General features: G+C 41.1%; 1 protein-coding gene across 5 annotated transcripts in view; it reads left to right on the plus strand.

Annotated features, from left to right (window-relative positions):
• PPP3CA (protein phosphatase 3 catalytic subunit alpha) overlaps positions 1–21,031 on the plus strand; it is a 255,343-nt gene that overhangs the window by 146,859 nt on the left and 87,453 nt on the right. For all 5 annotated transcript variants that reach the window (XM_060246995.1, XM_060246998.1, XM_060246996.1 and 2 more), the window contains exon 3: positions 8,865–8,989. In XM_060246995.1, the coding sequence (XP_060102978.1) occupies positions 8,865–8,989 (125 nt within the window). The remainder of the gene's footprint in view (positions 1–8,864; positions 8,990–21,031) is intronic.

The raw sequence follows: 21,031 nt of genomic DNA on the forward strand, positions 1-21,031 counted from the left end.
AATAAGGAATCATCACAGCAATGGGAAGGACAGTTGTTGAATTTTATAGTCTGGTTGTGGGGGGGAGTGTTAAGATTATATATAGAAAAACAGATACAAGTTATTGATACAGTATCATATCTTACAGCTGGTGGGGGAAGTAGATCAAGAATCCTCCACACCTCTTCCTTTTTCAAAGGTGGCTCCCAGCTGCAACCACCACAAGGGCTACTGCTGCCGGGTGGAGTTGGAATGTGTTGTTGACCCCCAGAATTACTCCTTATCTATTCCCAAAGACAATAGTTGGGGAAAACGTGCATCTGAAAAGTGTGGGGGACACGTCTATTCTTAATCTACTTCTTACCTCATCATCCCAGACAGGGGTGGAATTCTAGCAGGAGCTCTTTTGCATATTAGGCCATACCCCCTGGTGTAGCCAATCCTCCAAGAGTTTACAAAAAAGAGCCTTGTAAGCTCTTGGAAGATTTGCTACATTGGGGGTGTGGCCTAATATGCAAAGGAGCTGCTGCTAGAATTCCACCCCTGATCCCAGATGATCATTCTCTAAAAAGGTTAGGCAGGTGAATGTGTAAAGGGGTTCTGAAGTCAGAGTTCAAGTTTCATGATGCTGTTGGTTAATCTGCTTTAAAGTCCATGAGCAACTTTTGAAGAATTAAGTGTTTATAGGGATATGATTTTCATGAACTTTTAAAGTGAACATTAATTCATCATCATTGATCTTCTCTGCAGTCCTACATGGGACTGCAGATGAGCAGGCATGCCATCAGATATGTTTTTACAGATAAAAGCCTCCAGGGGGTGCCATGTTCTGTAGTCCAAAGCTTGCTCCCACCCAGGGACCACATTCTCCTGTGCAGCAGCACCCCCTTACCTTTGGTTCCCCTTTTGCCACTGAGAAAGGTTGTATTATTGGAGTTTCCAGCTATCGTTGAGAGAATTTCATCCAGATTATTTGAAGCTACATCAGTTTCTGAGTTCCTTCTATGGCTCAGAAAGTCCTTTTCAAGAAGTGCTCCCAAAGTAGGGAGAAGATGACCCAAACTGACGAACACAGCTTTTTCCGGTTCTGCAGAGCATAGTGTCTCCACATTACTGAAGCACATGGCCTCATGCCCACAGGGTTTGTCTTCTGTATTTTTTTTTGTTATTTCTGCACCAAAATTGCTGCCTTTGCTTTTTAACCTAACTATCCCAAATTACTTTAGAGCTTTTCTTATTAACACAATTGAATACACAGCCCACTCCTGTTACAAAGGGAAGATTAAGAAAGATTTCCTACTTAAGACTGCTTTTATGATTGTTCTCAAGTTAAATTGGTACTAAAATGCATATTTTGTTGGAGTGTCCTCTTTATATTAGCCTTAGAAATAGATTTTTAACACACCTAGATTATTTTTTTTTGTCTCATCACAAGCTATTTTTACTCCATTTATCTGACAGATTTCCAAACTTTATCCTTGCTGTTGTGAGTTTTTTTCATCGGTTTAGTGTTGAATCCAAATGATGCTACTTAACATCTGGGTTTTGACTTGTCAAGACTTTTACTCAAGAAGCTTTAATCAAATTAAAAGAAAGGAAAGGAGTATCTTCTGTGCAGGCACACATACTCTCCCTCCAGCCCTGCTGCATGCTCTGGCTTCGGTGGCACTAGAGGTTCTAAGGGGAAGGGGGCACTGCTGTGCAGAAGCGTATGCACCCTGTGTGGGAACAAGCTTCCGACTCCATTGCAAAGTGCCTCTTGGAGACTTTTAGCTGCAAAGACCTATCCGATGGCAGGCCTGTTCATGCGCAGTTCCATGTGTGCCTGCACAGAAAATACTTGATGAACAGTTATTACAGGTAAGTACAACTTTGTGGGAGGTTTTATGGATAGCTGTGAAAAAGTTTAGCTGTGAATAAGAGCTTATTTATTCCCATGAATGTCCATAGTTTGCATTCATGTTCCTTAGTGAATTCTATCGGCAATCCTAGGTAAGAATATTTTGAAGAGCCAAAAGCCATCCCCTCCCCTTGAAACCAATACATGCATGGGATTTCCACCCAACATGTCATGTGCTTGGATTTGTTGAACTGGCATTGACACAGTGGCATCTTCAAAAATGCCCCCCCACCTTCAGTTTCTGCTGCAGAGACTCTCTGGTTTGATATCAGTCCTTGTTTTTTGGCTGTTTTGCCTCCACCATTGGAAACAATGAATTGGACCTCCTGGTTCAATATTTTGAAAGTGGCGGGGGGGGGGGGAGTCTTTTGAGAATTGGCACTAGAATCTTCACTGAAAATTTGGTGCCTCTACCTCAAAAAACAAAGACTTGTGGCTACCCCCAGTTTCCTTATTGATAATAATGGTTCCATAAGGTATAATGGAACTGGAAAAAAACAAGATTCTCAGGGGAAAAAAATGAATCCGAATTCTGTCTTGAAGATAGATAGGATTTGGCTGCTATTTCTGTCAGAAACAGTTAAAAGCCTTTATGTTTCATGCTGTAAGTTTGAATCAGTCAGACAAGAAACTTTCTGTGTAGCTCTTATGCTTTTTCTGACCCCAGTAGCTCTTCTGGAATTTTGTTACTGTGATACTGAAAGGGCTGGAGGAAAGAAAACCAACAAGCCATGCATACCGCTAGAATAAACCCATTTCTTAGTTATTTTTATCAAGCCACCTTTGTGGTTCCTTCAAGTCTGTAATGCCCTTATAACAGACCAAGTGAGTACTGGGTGCCCCCTGAATTCAAGTATTCCCCTCATTGAGGACTAGAAGACTAAACAGTCCACAAAGTAAAAATCCTCAATTGTAAAAATAAAAGTATATGGCGGGGGGGAAATGGAAGCTAGTTGGCTGTGAAATTTAAATCCATCATTTCCAGGTTTGGAGATTGGGTGTCATCAGATGATTTTGATAAATAGCTGTTATTTGAAAATTAATGATGAAATTGTGACCTTGGGCTAGGATTGTTGTCTTGTAATTACCCTAGAAGATCAGAAAGAAACTGTGTAGTAGTGGCTTTGATACAGAGAGAAATCAAGGGAAGACATGCTGACGAATTCATATTCTGATTTAGAAAATATGTCTGTTTGCCAAAGCTGCATGTTTCTTTGGGGAGAAAGTCTTTTTCAAAGAGCCACTTTGTATGTGAGATTTTGTATTACATTTTACTACTATTTAAGAAAATGTGTAATGTTTCCTAATATGAGCAACACTGTCTCTCTGTTTTCTGCAGTGCTTCCATAGATTGGGCGGCCATCTTGTGCATCAGGTGTCTGATGCAGCTACCCAGCAACCTAGTTTCTATTTCCTCTCTTGGGGTGGCTTGACTAACTGCAGCCCACACTGGGACATTTGGTAGGGGCTCCATTTTTGTGAAATAGACCAGCAAATGAAGTGAAGGCTGGATGTTTCTTATTCCACTTTAAGATACCATGTAAGACAGTATTGTTTTTGACAGGTTTCCATTGATTCATGGGTCTGTTGTAGACTATGCTGTTTTATTGATCTGTGGTTATAAAATATTTTATTAATATGTATTGATTAGTAGATGTTATTATTTTAGTATGCACATTGCATTAAAACTGTCCTGAGACAAAGGGCTTTAGAAGTGCTTTGAATAAATCATTTATTTATTTTATTTACTTTTTAATTTCCCCCCTTTCACCCCAGTGGGAAACCAAACAAGCTTACATCATTCTCCTCTTCACTTGTTTTTCCTCACAACCACCCTGTGAGATAGGTTATGCTGAGAGAGTGTGACTACCTCAAGGTCACCCAGCAGGCTTCCATGACACTAGTGGGGATTCAAACCTGGATTTCCCATGTATTATCTGAGTAATGTTAAAGTCCTATAAGCTAAGCCTGTATTATTATTCCCATATTGCCTTTTCCGGGAATTCCTTCTGTGCTTGTGGGTGAGATAAAGATTTAAACTAGGATCAGTCTCCATTCCAGTAAGCTAAACAACTGAAAACGTCTTCTGTGAGGGAATAAGAAAGAGAATAAGCATTTGAGGTGGAATGGTACAGTGAGATGCTGAGTCTGGTTGCTAGGCAGATGAATAAAAAAAAGAGAGTACATTATTCATTTCAGTAGTAGCACTGGCCTCTTAGAACAATCCATGTGAGTAAGGACTCCAGGAACAGCCCTATTATATTGATTTCCAGTAACTGTCAAGCAGGGATATCCTAATGACTAGGGGAGCCAGACAAGAGTTAATTTGCAGTTTTTCTTTAGATAGCAAGTCAAGATAATGTGACACCATGCTGTGAATAGAGACAATGAAATATGAGTAATGTTTGTGTTGTGTAATGCGGTAAATTTTAGTGTAACCTCATTAACAGTACTTGTGCTACACAGTAATTTTCTTTCGCTATGAATAAGTGGCTTTCCCCTCTAAGTCCTAATTTTGATGTTTATCACTTGGTAGCTCATTGTCTTAGTAAATAAAGGAGTATAAAACCTGATAGGAATTAATTATTGAATTGGCTGCAGGACCATGTTCAACACTGCTGCCAAAAGAGAAAAGAAACTTGCCCCCGCCCAGCAGATTGTAGTAAACTATAAAATATGGGATGACTATATTGTAAGTGTCACATTTGCAGAATAGTACGAGGAGAAAGGAGAAATCATGAAGTTTGCAGATCATCCGATCACAATATAAATAATTGGAACTTATCTGAATGCCTTGGCAAAGGGCACAGCATTCATCTTTTTTGATTCTAGACCAGAGGTGTCGAACTAATGTTGCTGAGCTCCAGATGGGGACTGGATGTCTCCTGGAATTTCAACTGATTTCCAGACTACATAGATTGCTTGTTTATCTATCATTTATTTATCTAATTCATTTATTCCACTTCTATGGGAAAAAATGGCTGCTTTGGAAGGTGGACGGTATGGCATTGTACCCTACCAAGTTCCCTCCCCTTCCTAAACCCCATTCTCCCAGTCTCCAACCTGAAATCACCAGGTATTTCTGAATCCAGAGTTGGCAACCCTATGTCATGAGGGCCAGATCTGACATAAGTGTCACTTTGTCCTGCTGGGCCATGCATCTCATAAAATGTAATGCCAGGTATGGGAGATATGAACTCTGTAAAGGATGCAGGCAAACACAATTAACAATACTATTTTTTACTCAAAATACAAATATGCTTAAAACATTAACATTCTCACAGTATTTCCTTAAAGTATTTCCCTAATGCCTACCCTCTCGTTTCCACTGCCCATTACTGCCAGCAGCGGGACAGTATACAAGTACATAATTTTGTTGTTGTTCAGTCGCACAGTCAAGTCCGACTCTTTGCGACCCCATGGACAAAGTCACGCCAGGCCCTCCTGTCTTCCACCATCCTCTGAAGTCTGCTCAAATTCGTGTTTGTTACATCAGTAACACCGTCCAGCCATCTCATCTTTTGCCGTCCCCTTCTTCTTTTGCCTTCTGTCTTTCCCAGCATCAGGATCTTCTCCAGGGAGTGCTCCCTTCTCATTTGGTGGCCAAAGTATTTGAGCTTCAGCTTCAGCATCTGACCTTCCAGGGAACAGTCAGGGTTGATTTCTGATTTGATCTTCTTGCAGTCCAAGGGACTCTCAAGAGTCTTCTCCAGCAACTCAGCTCAAAATCATCTATTCTTCTGTTCTCGGCCTTCCTTATGGTCCACCTCTCACAGCCATGACTGAGGCTGTACATTACGTACTATGGCTGTAACAAGTACATAATGCACAGCCTCAGTCATCTGGCAATAAAGGTTATAACCAGTTGCTTGTGGGATGGATGAGAACCCTGGAAGGGCCAATTTTGGCCTGTGGGCCATATGTTTGACATCCCTTATCTTCTCCTATTTAATTGGATTTTAATATAGTTTTTATGTAATTGAGATCCTTTCAAGAGACCCGTGTTTGTGTGTATGTGTTTAACCTTGTACTTCATATGCTCCCAGTATTTTATATTCCTGTAAATGGCTTGATGTCGTAATAAATCTTGACTTGACCCCTGATGTAGACCATTCATACCTGTACCATAAGGAAAACCAGAGCAGTGAGCCTGTGTGTGTGTGTGTGTGTGTCTGCAGCAGCAGCACAGTGTTGTTTGCACAATATTGGTGTGCCTCACTCTATTTGTTTACCATTGTTCACAAGGCAGAATCAGTGTATACAAATGTTCTCTTGGGTGTTTTGAGAGTTGAAGTGTGATAAAAAGCAGGATGTAGGAGTTCATTTGGAAAAGGGGAATATGATGAACTCAGTATCGCATAACAAGGTTGCTTTCTTCTTTTTTTCTGCCATGTTTTTCCTGCCATGTTTTCCTACATGTTTTTAAAGAGGGGGGGGGGGTGTCATTAAGCCAAAAAATTCTAGTATCATTTTTTTACTTTTCTATTCACATGTATTGCAGGAGTTATACTTGCACAGCTAAGTATGCAGTGCCCATACATTTAAGGTGAATTTGCATTCATTTTTCCTGGATTAATTCTATTTTTGTAATTTGCATTTTGATCATGCATTAAGCAGTTCGTTTTTTGTATTGTTTTCTAATTTTGTAATACCAGTCCTGTGGCATTGTTCATAGGATGTTTTATGCAGTACAATTGTATAGCTTTTATTTTATAGACCACTTTGAGTCTCAGTGAGACTATTGTACATAAATACCTCTGTTGTAATGTGTGCAAACATATTATTGTGCATAAAGTTGTATAATATTGGATTTATATTCCACCCTATACTCTGAATCTCAGAGTCTCAGAGCGGTCACAATCTCCTTTACCCCCCCCCCCCCCAGCAGACCCCCGTAAGGTAGGTGGGGTTGAGAGGGCTCTCCCAGAAGTTGCCCCTTCAAGGATAAACTCCTGTGAAAGCTATGACTGACCCAAGGCCATTCCAGCAGGTGCAAGTAGAGGAGTGGGGAATCAAACCTGGTTCTCCCAGATAAGAGTCTGCACACTTAACCACTACACCAAACTGGCTCTCAATAAAGGTTTAAATACACTGTTTTGGTGGCTGTAGCAGTGCAATTTTTAGTTTGTGAAGTCTCTCATATGTGTGTGTGTATGCTCTTCCCCAAGAACTTTCTCAGCTTTCTGTCTGCAAAATTGGAGATTTTGCAGACAGAAATAAAAAAAAAAAAAAGCCTCACATGAAACATCTTTTTTCCTTTCTGGAGTAAGTGAAATGCTTATTTAAGGACACAGTTTTTTCCCCTCAAATGTATAATATTTTTACATAGGACAATCTACAGCTTTTGATATTCTGAAAATATACAGTGTTTTTATAAGAATGTATTTACTGTTTAAATGTGACTAATTTTATCCATGTTCAGTATGCTCTACCATATGTAATACACTGTTGAAGAATTCAGTGTTTCAATCTTATACAGTTAGATCTTTATCTAAATGTGCATCTAGTCCTATTGTGACTATATGAGGCAGTTTCTATTCAAATAATACACAAGTTCATTTACTACAGAGTTGTACTTCCTGTTTTCAGCCTCTCAGGTGCCAAAAACTAGGATACACAAGCTAAGATATAAGTGGCATAGAGAACTTTGCAGTGTTCTCTTACATATTAGGTATATTTGTAATTTTGCCCCCCCTCCAGCTTCTATGTCATGCATTAGTTGGTTTTTTTCCCGCAACTGTATGAACATATGAAGCTGCCTTCTACTGAATCAGACCCTCAGTCCATCAAAGTCAGTATTGTCTACTCAGACTGGCAGCGGCTCTCCAGGGTCTCAAGCTGAGGTTTTTCAAACCTATTTTCCTGGACCCTTTTTAGTTGGAGATGCCAGGGATTGAACCTGGGACATTCTGCTTACCAAGGAGATGCTCAGCCACTGAGCCACTGTCCCTCCCCTAGCTTCAAAAGTTTTCTCTCAAAAAATCTTTTGCAGTGGCCAATGCAATGAAATAAATATGTCCACCGAATTTACATTTGATTCTACTTCTCTTGTAAGGTTCCTTGCCTATTTTGCCAGAATTTCATGTGTGTTTTTAGTTTACCATCTTCTTCCCTATTACAAACAAAGATAGTGTTCTTTTGTTACTACTATTTCAGCAAGTAAAGGAGCTTGGCAGACGCTGTTCCAAACTATTCCTGTAATTCAAAGTCATTCTCAATAAATCAAATAATGACAACCCCTCACACTAATTAATACCATTTTCCCCTGAGAGATGCAGAATCAGTGTCTTTCACCACTATCTTGCTAGACTCAGCCCCAAACTATCAATATAGCAAGACTGCAAAGTTACAGATGTGAGTGCTCTGTCATAGTCCTCTGATCAGCTTGCTCTAACTCTTTCTGTCTGTTGTTGTTGAGCGAAAAATGGCTTCTGGTGGTTAGAGAGGGTAATTTGCTGATATTGCCTGATACTGCCAGATAATAATTTCTGAGGTAATTGGTATAATGGAGACATTATTGACACGATGAACATGCTTTTTTCTTATCATCTCTAGTCAAGCAAGTCTGGAAAGTTATAGAAGCAGAACAAACCTTGGAAGGTCTGTTAGACCAGGAATCATCATGGGACAGAAAAATAACCATGCTCATAAGGGACAACAATTATGGAGTCTCAAACATTTTTATTTGTCTCAAGTCTAACTATAGATCAGACATAAGTCGATCCATCCCAGCTAGTTGCTAAACAGTTTAACACTCAAAAGCAGTAGCCTCACCATGAGATCTTGGGAAGCTGTTGCTAGCTACACGCTTCTGAGTTAGGTGACTCATGAGCCCTACCACATTAGAAGGCTCTTCTTTGTATAGGAAGCTATATTACAGAGTCCAATGGTAAGTGTAAATGTTAGTAGGTAATTACATAACAAATATAGTTCTTTGTGGAATGGATGTAACAAATGGCTTCTTTCACCCCTTTCTCTCTTTCAGTTTGTGGGGACATTCATGGACAATTCTTTGATTTGATGAAGCTCTTTGAAGTGGGAGGCTCTCCTGCCAACACACGGTACCTTTTTCTAGGCGACTATGTTGACAGAGGGTACTTCAGTATTGAAGTAAGTTTGAACGTAGAGTTAATTTGCTGTGAGCATTGTTTTTCTTTAGCATGGCTTGAGTAAATGTATGACAGTGTTCCATAGTAAAATACATAGTACACGAGGTAGATTCCCTACAGAAATCAAATGAGATAAGTTAGGTGAAAGTGGGTTTCTTCCTTCCTGTGTAGTTTGTCTAAACTTGATATAATTAACATTAAATGATTAAAGTGTTACATTTGTTAAATTTTAGGGCTCTTTGGTTACTGGATTTACAGCTAGAGACGTTTACAGATCTTTTCTTTTCCTAAGGCATTTACTAGGGAAAAAACAGAAACTCTCCCAAACAGACCAAATCACACACAAATTCTTGCAATGATACATAGTGTATAATGAACCAATGACAACATTGCAAAAATCCCAAAAGGTCCAAGAAGAAGCATACAACAATCAATAATACATTTACAGCATCATTGTGTGGGATTAAGTCCTAATAGATTAGCCAGTTTATGCAATAAATTGTTCCCAAGAATTGGGCTACAGTTATTCATGTTCCAAATGGCCTAGCTAATCATAATCCAAAATTTGATTCTTTTATGTTCAGCTTCCTTTGAATATTAATATCACTGGAGGAGAGTCTTGATTGAAGAAAAGATCAACTCTATTAAATTCAGAAAGAGCCATTTTAGTTTCCCTGCAGCAAAACCAGCAAAATCCTATGGCACTTTACATTTAGCACATTCACTGTGACCTAAGCTTCTATGGCCTCCAGTTCCATAAGATGCAAGAATCCGATAGTGAGGATGATTATAATAATTCATGCGTTTTCACAATGATGCACAAAAGAGCAGTCTGCAAGGTGAAATTTGAAGGTAAACCTATCCAGAAAATGGAAATATCACATATATGTCTGAAGACTCTGCAAAGCAGTGTTGATTGAAAGGGCTTTGACAAATGTTGAATTTTGCATCTGACTGGTGACATTCTTGAATTGCTTGGGGTTTTGTTCTGTTGTTTCTATGCTGTGCCTGTTTTAGTACTTTGCAAGCTGCTGAGAGCCCTGAAAATGGAAGAAAGCCAGTATGTAAATACTGTTATAAATTTGTTTCTGTTGCTTGAATGGCTAAAGCAAGTAGAACAGAGGTTCCCAACACAGTGCCGTGGTGCCCATCAACTCCTTTCCTAGTGCCTGACAAGTGTTTGTAGAAAGTGGATGGGGCAGGAGGGGGCTTTTGCTCTGCTGGGCTTCTGATTAGCTGTACATGTTTTTATGAAAAGGTTGCTTTGGCAGTACCTGTCACCACAAGACAAGGATCTTCCCTATGTGACCGAAGGTAAGCTGTGAATATGCCCCCCCCAAAGTAAACAATTTGTTCCTTTTAAAAGGTATCCTATTAAACAGCTTCTGCCTGAAATACTGAAGAGTTACTCCCCGAGTAATGCAAGACCTCACTTCCTGCCATTTTGTGGGTGGTGCTACCTCCTGTGGCAGTCGTTTTTGAGGTTGTGTCCACCACCCTGTATCAGAATTCCAACGGTGCTACCAAAAGGGCCATATAATTTGGGGAGCCCCTGAAGTAAGGGGTTTAAAAAGGTAATTGGCATTAATAATCAGAATGATACTTGGGCAGTGTTATTATAAACTTCAATAATTTGATTTTCAGGCTCAAAGAAACTTTAAATTTGGCAACCTAATGACATGCAATGTAGACAGATGTAAATCTAAATATCAGTTGTATGTGTCTTTACATTTATTTAATTTATGAAATAATTCTTATAAACAGTTGCATAAGACTAAGTACAATCCTAAAAATCTTTCCTGAGAGTAAGCTTCATTGCATAGAATTAAGGTTTCTGAGTAGATCTAGTCAGGATTGCTCTCTTTAAAAATATAAGTGCCAAGCAGTCTTCTTTCCTTAGTTAGGAGAAGATTTGGTTCCTACTGAGCAATTTGATAGAATACTAACTGCTTTTATTTCTTGCTGTCTGCAAACATAAGGACTTTTATTTGTAAGGGGAAAAAATCATTTCAGGGAATGGATCTGGAATAACACCCACTCCCCCACTGGCTGTATCCTTCAAGGAATGTCCCTGTGTCTTGGGAACAAGATTAATGTTCAGGCAGCCGCCATAATCTGCTCTAATCATTCCCAAGGTATGATGTTAAAACGGATGATAGTGCAAATTGGCTGAAACCAAGCAGGTCTAAGTCAGCCTGATTAGTGCCTGGGATGGGAGATCTCCTGGGAACCATATGTGTGGCATCTTGAATTCCATGATGAAAGAAAACAAGGATATCAATGCAATAAATAAAATAATTCCTAGGTAATCAAGAAATGAATGTGGTGAGTCTCGCTATAGCTTGACCCTGGTTTTTGGAAACGCGAAGATTATGTTAATAATGATTGGAAAATTATTTAGCATGTTCAGAGTACATAGTGCTTTATAGAAGGGACCCAACTTCCAAAAAATTGCAGACTGAAAAGCCAACATAAAGACAATATAGGGAGTGGGAAGAAGGGAGTATGGTAAGCAGGGCAGAACAGGTGTTCATATTTATTTATATAAATATTTATCCTGCCTTTCTGTTTAAAAAACAAATATTCAAGGTAGTTTACAATGTTAAAATCCATACAAAACAGTTAAAGCGGCTAGCAACCATTGTAAGGTTAGAATCAGTGGGGACAGATTTAACTACAGAAGGTCTTCTGGAATAAAATAATTGTGATACCAAATAGTATATAGAGAAGGAAGTCTCCCTAGTGCAGGGGAGAAAATCTTCAACTGCCATTGAAAATAGGACTTTGAGATATAACTCAAGATGTACATAGTCTTTACTTACAAGTAGGTCCCATGATTTCTTTTGTTCAAATGTTTGATTTCAGAATCATTCTTAGTGTTACATGATATCCTAAGACCCATCATAAAGCTGTATAGTTGTGATATAGAGACACATACTGATGGAAAATTCCCATGGACTTGATTAGGCATTGTGGTAAATTTTCTGTAGAAACCCTTCTGCTGCTGTTTCTGTTGCAGTGAATTAACTATGTTGATTGTGGGCAGTCCTGTAAACCCCATCTACTATCATGACAACCAAGAGTCTTATATGAACTTTCCTTGTTCTTGTCCTGATTGACTCCAGAAATAGTAGTTTTATTTTATTTTAAAACCCTTAATCTGAGTGTGTTTTTTGCATTAGTTAAACGTGTACAGTTTCTTTTCGTTTGCTCAGTGTGTTCCAAACATTTTTGTTTCGACAAAAATTAGATATCATGGCTTGGATCCTACCATCTTATTTGCTCAGTATCAACCAATCCCTTTCCTTAGTGCAGCACAGTCCTGCACGGCTTTATGTTGTTGTGGATTTTATAATTCCTGGCATATGCATTTTGAAGTGTCAGAAGGGCCCCCTCCTCTCACACCAACAGAAAAATGGAAAGGAACCATCCCCATATTTATACCACATACGACAGAAATCTTGCATATCATTCTTTTGATAATATAGTCAAAATGCAATTATGTGGTTTTTGCAAGCATCAGATGACTGCCTCATAAATCAATTGTGATTTCCTGTGATACCTTGGTATCTTTGAGTCCAGTTCTCATGCAAAAATGAAAAAGGTACTCATGGTCATATTTGTTCTTTCTAGCAGGGAAGTACAGATACAACATGGTTTCAAACATATTGTGAAATCATGGGGATCATCCTGTATCTTTTTGGCCTTAAAGGTACCAGTGGACTCAAACTTTATTCAGTAATCACAGTTAGATGCCTTAAACCAAGATCTGGTTGATGTGTTAAGCACAGTTACTCTTAGCTATGTTTTCATGTTACATATGAATGGTAACTCCACACGATGCTGCTCCTGCTGTCTGTGCTTCAGATATTTTCTGGCAACAACTGCTCAGAACTGAAGCTGTTCTTGCCTTTCATCACATCTTACAGAAATGTTCATCTTAAAAATGCATTTTAATTCTGTATCAGGAAGTGCATGATTATACTTTTGATTTGGAGTATTGTTTTGATATTTCCTGAACTTGTTTCTGGAATGATAACAATAGACGTTTAACAAAAATAATAATTGTGCCCCTCCCAATACAGATAATTTTGCTAATGCACACCCCTAATGCTGGTGTTCACTGTCCCGGAGACAGTGAACTTGTCATTCTACCACCCAAGATTTGTTGTCCTGTGCAATTCATGTTAATCACACATGCTCCAAAGGCAGCAACTCTGTAACCCATTCTGGAGCCAAGGTGGACATTGGTAGCATAGGTGTAGGGAATGTGTGTTACCTGTTTCCCATGGATTTCATCTCTGACCTGATCTGCCTTTGCCACTGGAGTGTCAGATGGGCTACAGAGGCCGAAGCAGGTGGCAGTGGCATAGATGCAGGTGGTGAAGTGCTGCCTCCTGTCACTCATGAAAGGCTCTGTTCCTCAGACTTGCTTTACCATCACCAATGTACTACAAGGTGAGTTCTAGCGGCACAGTGTGGAATAAAGTTGCCAGTGAGAGTGGGTGGTGTCTTTGGAAGGTTAGGTAAGATTGTGCATGTGTGGTTTTCTTACAATTTAGTGTGACAACTGAAGGAAAGTGGCTAGTCTGAAAAGTTAGGAAGCTAAGCAAGTATAAATCAGTGGCTTCCCCACCCTCAACATCACCACTAGAGTGACTTGGTGATACAATGAAGCTTCACTCTTTAGCTGATGTTGCAATACAGGCTGGGATAGCAGCCAGGTGTTCAAAGGGAAGGACAGAAAAGCTGAAACCTGGATTTGTCAAGCCAAACCTGAATTATGCTCTGTGAGATGTATCTGGTTTCACAAATTGACTGCAATTAAAATAAGTCATGGTTTCATGCTGAATCGTCCCATTGTGTTATATTTTCCACTTGTGATATTTTCACTTTGCAGCACTGCAAAGTCATTTAACTGTCTCAAGCCATTTAGCATTATAATCTTCATTTTGTGTGTGTGGTTTTCCTTCCTGATTTGATATCCTTTGCCAACTTGACATTTAAAGAAGGCTAATCATAAATACAAATGTAAGGCTTCTAGAAATAAGGAGAGTTAATAGGTGAATGAAAAGCATTCTTGTAATTTTTAAATTGTTGATACTGGAACAAGCAAAAAAAAATCTGAACATTAGGCTAGAAGATAGCTGAGGTTTATGATTTTATTTAAGAAAAAAACAAAAACCTCCAGTTGAACAACTGACTAGTGAAGCACACTTTGGAAGAAAGTTGTAGATTTTCTTGTGTATTCAGACTCTATTTAGAGGTTTGGACTTTAAACTCCTTCGAGCTAGTTTAATTCTGTCATTCTATGGTGGGTGGAATCAACCTTGTATGTAGGCTGCAAGTAATTTGTTTCTGGTTGAGAGGTGCTGTATGTGAAGGAAAGTCCTTATTGTTAAGAGCAAGAATGGGAAATTATATAAGGTGGGTGGAAGAAATGTAATAATGCTTTTGAAAAGTACTGCTTTAAGCTTTTATTAAAAGCATGTATATTAAATAAATAGATGTTGTATAGGACAATAAAACCTCCAAGTTTACTATAAATTAGAAATTGAAATTAAATTTTGTTTATTTATTTCTAAGCAATAAGTGGATTCTGGTCTTTGTTCTGCTTTGATTTGCAAATCCTTCCTTTTTCATTGAGGGGTTTTTTTAAAAAATGTCTTCCTTGGGCAAATTATGGAAAGGAAGTTAGTTAATTGACGTTAGTTAATTGAATAAGTCTAGTGGAGAAATTGGAAGGATGATGAAATGAATGCTGTTCTTTGGGAGAACTTCTTCCTTGCTTTCACCATTCTTATGCTACTATAGATCTTTTTCACCAAGAAGTCAAATGTGGCCTGTCAACTATGTACAGTGGTATGGCAGGTGCTTAGCTTTTAGTTTGTAATCAGAGGTAAGCAGCCACCTCCTACTTCTTGTTTAACTTCTAGCCCTCCCTCCTCTGCCAGCAGGCTCAGGGTAGGTTACAATACAATAAATAACATAATCCAGTAATTAAAAATAATGCAATACTTTATTAAAACACAATAACATAAAACAATAACATCAGTTGGTATATCAACATTGACAATCAATGGCACCATTTAATCAGTCCGTTGCCATCTGCTCCTGCGTAGGTTCCCCTTACATGTGAATGTGGATGACCGCTGATACTGAGGGGAGCGGGCAGATGAAAGACAATGGAGATTGAACACATCAAAGACAAACAATGCTAGGCAAGCAGGCAACATAAAGGAGAGAAAGAGGGAGATGCAATGAAACTTGGGAAGCTGTCATTTTGTGGTTGGACGTCTGCATTTGACTCTGCAGATCCTAAAACTGCAGGCCTATAGTAGCTATTACTTACCTACGTTGAGATCGGCATAGACCAAGATTTGAAATGTCATCTTTAAAAAAAAAAAAATTGATCTGCAAAATGGACAAATAATATTAGTGTAATACCTTTTCTTAGGTATTATACTACTGTTCCTGGAATGTATATTCACATTTGTCTGTTTTAGAGGGTATGGAATGTTTCCCACAAGAAGGTAAACTTGTGCAGATGGATTCATAAGCATATCCTATCATGATAAAATTGGGAGGGGCAAAGGGAACAAAGAAACTGAACTCAGGACACTTATCTTTAACAGCTCCAATAATTTAGACAGCAGTTGCAGTAAATACACAATGTCAGGCTACTATTGTTCATGCAGATTGCGGTTGTCAAGCAATTATGGCTAATCTATGGTTCTTAATGGTAGAACATTTTGGTGTATCTGTCCACTGACATTAACATCTTTGGACAATTCGGTGAATAAAGCTTTTTCATTTTTCCTCAGCTACATTTGTATACAGTACTGCTTTCAAAGTCTGACAGTTATAAACACCATTGTTCTAAATTTCCAGTTGTTGGAATCTCCTGGGGATTTGTGTGTTTGTTTTGGTTTTATCATCCACTTCTCTTCCATTTCCCTTTTTGCAGCTGGGCGTCCCACAACAAGGGGAAATCTGTGTCTTGGAAAGAATGGGCAGAACATTTGGAATAAAGGGGATAAAATGCAAGCCAAACCTATACTGAAGTACTTTTTGAAGTCCATAAACTTACACTGTCTAGTCCTCCCTGCCCTAGTCATTCAAAACCACAAGGCTTGAAATGCCAGCTGGGAACAAAAAATGTTTTTTGGAGGGTTTAATGGCATTTCCCACCAGATTCTCTGTACTGGAAATCTTGTGAAAGAGTCTGATCAGAAATTCCAGTTCCAGTAAAACTGTGGTGTGCATAGCATGTAAACACAACTTTCATCCTGCGAGCAAAGATACATTACTAGCTGCCACTGAAAATTCCTCTCACCCGGTTTGAGGCAGCAGCAGCATCCTACTTGTACCAAGGCAGGCTGTGTTGGAGTTGTTGCTATAAATCACACCCAAGGTCCTAAGATGCAAGATAATAATTAAAAAAAAAAAGTCCAGTTGTATTTGTAGAACATTGTACAATGTGTATACCCATTATGGAGGCACGTGAACCATGTTGATATCTTGCCAGTACAGCACACAGTACTGTGCTTCTTGAGACTATATATCACGTAAATCAGAATAGGAATAAGGGTTAGGGAGAACTGCAGAGTTCATTAAAACCACCTGTGCAAAAAACGTCTTATACGTAGACAGCTAGCATATTAGGTGGGGAAGATTATAGGTTAATTTAACTTCCTCAGTGTAATTGATGACCCCAAATATTCAGATCTTCATCGTGGTCTCTGTGCAGTCCCACATATGGGTTTATCCGCCAGGATCGAGCCCATCTCGGAGAATTCAAAGCAATCCTAAGCGTCCCGGGGAGGGGGCAGCGACTGCGCATGCCCAGACAAGGGAGAGGCGGCCAACCCACTCAGTTTCTTCTTTACCGCCGTCCGGAAAACATCTATCTTGCTGATCTCCCACTTCATTGCAGTCCTTTCACTCTGATCTTCGTTCCCGATTCCTCCTCTCTTCATTCTGGTATCGTTAAAAAAAAAATAAATCTTTCTCTTTACTTCGTTTTATTTATTTATTTATTTATTTAAGATTTGTATCCCGCCCTTCCCACAAGTGGCTCAGGGCGGCTTCCAATAGTAGATCCAACAAAATTACAATAGTTAAACATATAAAGGGATCCGTATTTAAAACAGATAAAACAGATAAAACCTTAATTATTAATGCACATTAATAAATATTGCAACTGTATATAAAAGAAATCCAGCAAGTTACATTTTCGACCTCCTCTCTCCCCCCCCCCCTCTTTCCGGGCGGATGGAAGGGAAGGGAAAAGAAAAAATTACTTTTAAGCGGTGTGTTCGCTGTGCAGCGAAAATACCATCTACCGACGGGCATTCGCTTTGCCTTTTCTGCCTCGGGGAAGCACACCGAACAGATTCTTGTGTGCACTGTAGCCAATTCGGCAAACAGGCGAGGAAAAACCGCGCGGCAAGACTCAAAAGCCATTTGCTAGAGTCGTCCCTACGCCCGGTAATGGCGCAAGCTTCAGTCTCGCAGTCCTCGCCGTCTTCCCTGCTTCTAAAGGGAATGACTCAGACGGTTGCTTCCGTGGCGCAGGCTCCCAGCAAGCACAAATCCGGCAAGCATCACAAAAAATCATCCGGCAAGCATCACAAAAAACGCCAAGAAACGGCACCGTACCGAGTCGACCCCGAGGGACCCGTCGATTCCGACTCCGAGCGACCCTTCGAATCCGAAGTCTCCCAAGAGGCAAAAACTCGGCTACAAGGCTCTCGAACCCGTCGCCGCGATTCAACCTCCTCTCGAACCCATCGTTACAATTCGGTCTCCTACACCTCGGCCTCCTACACCTCGGCCTGTCACAGCTGCTGCTGCCTCGACTTGGACCACCCCGGCTTCGAAATCCACCTCGACTCCAGCCATCACTCCACTGGAAATCGTACGCATTAGTTCGAGGTCTCCATCGGTGCACGAGTCACTGCCAGACCAAATCCTAGGTACCAAGTCTCCGACTTCGATCAGGAGTCAACGTCTGATTCCACTCGAGGACCGCTTCCGTGAGCTCCCTACGCTCCAGCCTATCACCACTCCTGTGTTAACTAGGAACCCCTCGACTCCGAGAGAACCCCCTCGACTCCGAGACGATAGATCCCGAAGCAGACGCAAGGACCATTATTATTATTACTCTCCTTCGAGGTCTAGATCTCCATCACCTCCCGGATACTATAGATACCCTAGATCACCTTCTCCCGGCTTCTACAGACATCGCACCCGGGAGCACTCTCGGTCCCGTGAAGACTCCAGATTCCGAGAGAGGCCGTACTACAGGGATCACTCCCGCGAACGCGACCACCCTCGCTACCGAGACCGGTCTCCTCAGAGGCCCCACCATGATCACCATCAGTACCGTGATCACAGGCCTAAACTACCTTCTCCTATCAATCCGGCGCAGCCTCCCAGACTCGAGCCTCCTGCACCAGAGCAAGTCAGAAAAACTCCAGAAGTTGATGCCATCGAGGACTCAGAGGCTGAGCAATCTGTATCATCCAATTCCTCAGCTTCGGACCTCCACTCTCCGGACTCAGACATAGCCAAGCCAGCAGACCTTTCACCATCTGAAGGGCCTAAGTCCTACCTGGACCTGCTATCCAACATGGCTACATCTCTTAACGTAAAACTGACAACAGACGTACCAAGAGTCTCTGACGTGGTCTATGACCTGGTACATGCAGACCTCCCTACAGGATCATTCTTTCCCATGCTCCCAGTCCATCTGGAGACTTTAAAGGAAGCCTGGGACAAGCCAGCCTTCGTACCTCCGACATCCAAGAGAGTTGAAGCCACCATTCGAACCCTTGGTTTCCATCTCTTTACACCTTCTGACGTGGAAAACTGCCCTTCTAGTGGCCGTTACTACTGGCAAACGAGCCAGCGACATCTGCGCTTTCAGGGCGGACCCCCCATACACTGTTTTCCATCATAACAAGGTGGTGCTACGCCCAGATCCCGCCTTCTTACCCAAGGTGGTATCCCCTTTTCATCTAGGGAAACCTTCCGTCCTGCCTGCATTCTTTCAAAACCCTACAGACGCGGCCCAACGAACTCTTCATCACCTAGACGTACGTAGAGCTCTGGCCTTCTACATTGACAGAACTAAACAGTTCCGATAAGACAATAGACTTTTTGTATCTTATGCTACCCATAATCAGGGTGCTAGAATCTCTACCCAAAGATTCTCTAAGTGGATTACATCCACCATATCTTTATGCTATGAACTGGCTAAGCAGCCCATACCTGAGCACTTGCGAGCTCACTCCACCAGAGCGGTCGCAACATCAACAGCCTTCTGTAAGGGCGTTCCGATGGAGGACATTTGCGCTGCTGCGGTCTGGTCGTCCCCATCTACCTTCGCCTCGCACTACGCTCTCGACGTTCGTGCCCGGCGTGACACATCCTTTGGGCAGGCTGTGCTGAGATCGATCTTTGACTAAAGTCATCTGCGACCTTTGTGAGTACAAATTTATTCTACTTAATCTACTCTAACTTGCAGATCTTCTTTACAGATCCAGCACCCACCTCCTGCAAGGTAGCTTGCCAGTCACCCATATGTGGGACTGCACAGAGACCACGATGAAGATGGACAGGTTTCTTACCTGTAACTGATGATCTTCGAGTGGTCATCTGTGCAGTCACACATACCCACCCAGCCTTCCCCGCTGCTGGACTTCCACATCATTGCATCTAATACACCTACCCGGCGGCGGGAAGAAACTGAGTGGGTTGGCCGCCTCTCCCTCGTCTGGGCATGCGCAGTCGCTGCCCCCTCCCCGGGACTAGGGGAAAGGCGCGCCAAAAATAACGCTTAGGATTGCTTTGAATTCTCCGAGATGGGCTCGATCCTGGCGGATAAACCCATATGTGTGACTGCACAGATGACCACTCAAAGATCATCAGTTACAGGTAAGAAACCTGTCCTTCTGAAGAACATCACTAGCAGAAAATCAACACCTAGAAACTGTGTCCATTTTGTGATCAAGTTACAGAAAGAATTTATATGGTGTTTCACTTCATATGTTGGTCTTCTGAAGCATCATTTGAATAAAGTTTACTGCAGTAAAAGTTATTAACACTGCAAATTATTGATCAAGTTATTTATCATGTGCAAATTATTTTTTTCTGCTGATTAATAAGGAGTTTGTTTTCTATATACACATGCTTCTCAAATACATATTGGAGTGCCATAAATTCCTTCCAGTGAGAATCCTTTTTCTCCACAATGTTTTGATTAGCTTTCTGTGTGCTTTGAGGGATAAAATGTAGTCCATAGCCTTCCTTTAAACCAGAGCTGACAAATCTATCTACCAGGAAAAAGCTTGTGTCTCAAAATATTTTGGAGGTGGCTGTTCTATGCTTTTGTGTAAAAGATTTTATACAGTCTAAATTTAATTTAAAAGAAGCTTGGACAAGAGCTTCCTTAAACAAACTAAAGACTGCCCAGCAGAAGTGTCAATTGCCCCCCCCCCATTTGGAATAAAGAGACAGACAACATTATGGGATAAAGGGCCACTTTATTTAAATTAACAGCAATGGGAAAACATGGGGCCAGGATGAGCCAGGGGTCATAAACACAGACCACCTCCACAACCTGAAACAGGGTGAGCCACGGGGCCCGGGAGTAAGCCGACCCAACGGCTCAAAACCGGCCGGCCAGGCACTAGATCCAGTTCACTGAGTTCCACCCTCACCCGCGCCGTGCAGCCTGGGTTGTGGACCACTCCCTAGTGACTGGATCACCAGGCTCCCTGGAGCCAACCTTGAGCCGTGCAGCTTAGGTCCCCCAGGGACGCCTTACACCCCCAAAGGTGCGTTGCCATGTGAGCTCACCAATTGCCCCCAAAAGAACATGTTCCCAACGGTAAAACCACCAGTGACCAACTATGAACAGCACCGCCCTAGCCAATTGCCAACACACCATCCACAGTGTAAGGTAGGCGAAAACACTCCAACGCCAGCCAATTTGCGTGGAAGCGAAAAATTCCTACCTGGCCCCGAAACCGGCGAC

Source organism: Heteronotia binoei, chromosome 9 (assembly GCF_032191835.1).
Source record: "Heteronotia binoei isolate CCM8104 ecotype False Entrance Well chromosome 9, APGP_CSIRO_Hbin_v1, whole genome shotgun sequence".
In the NCBI taxonomy this organism is placed as follows: Eukaryota; Metazoa; Chordata; class Lepidosauria; order Squamata; family Gekkonidae; genus Heteronotia; species Heteronotia binoei.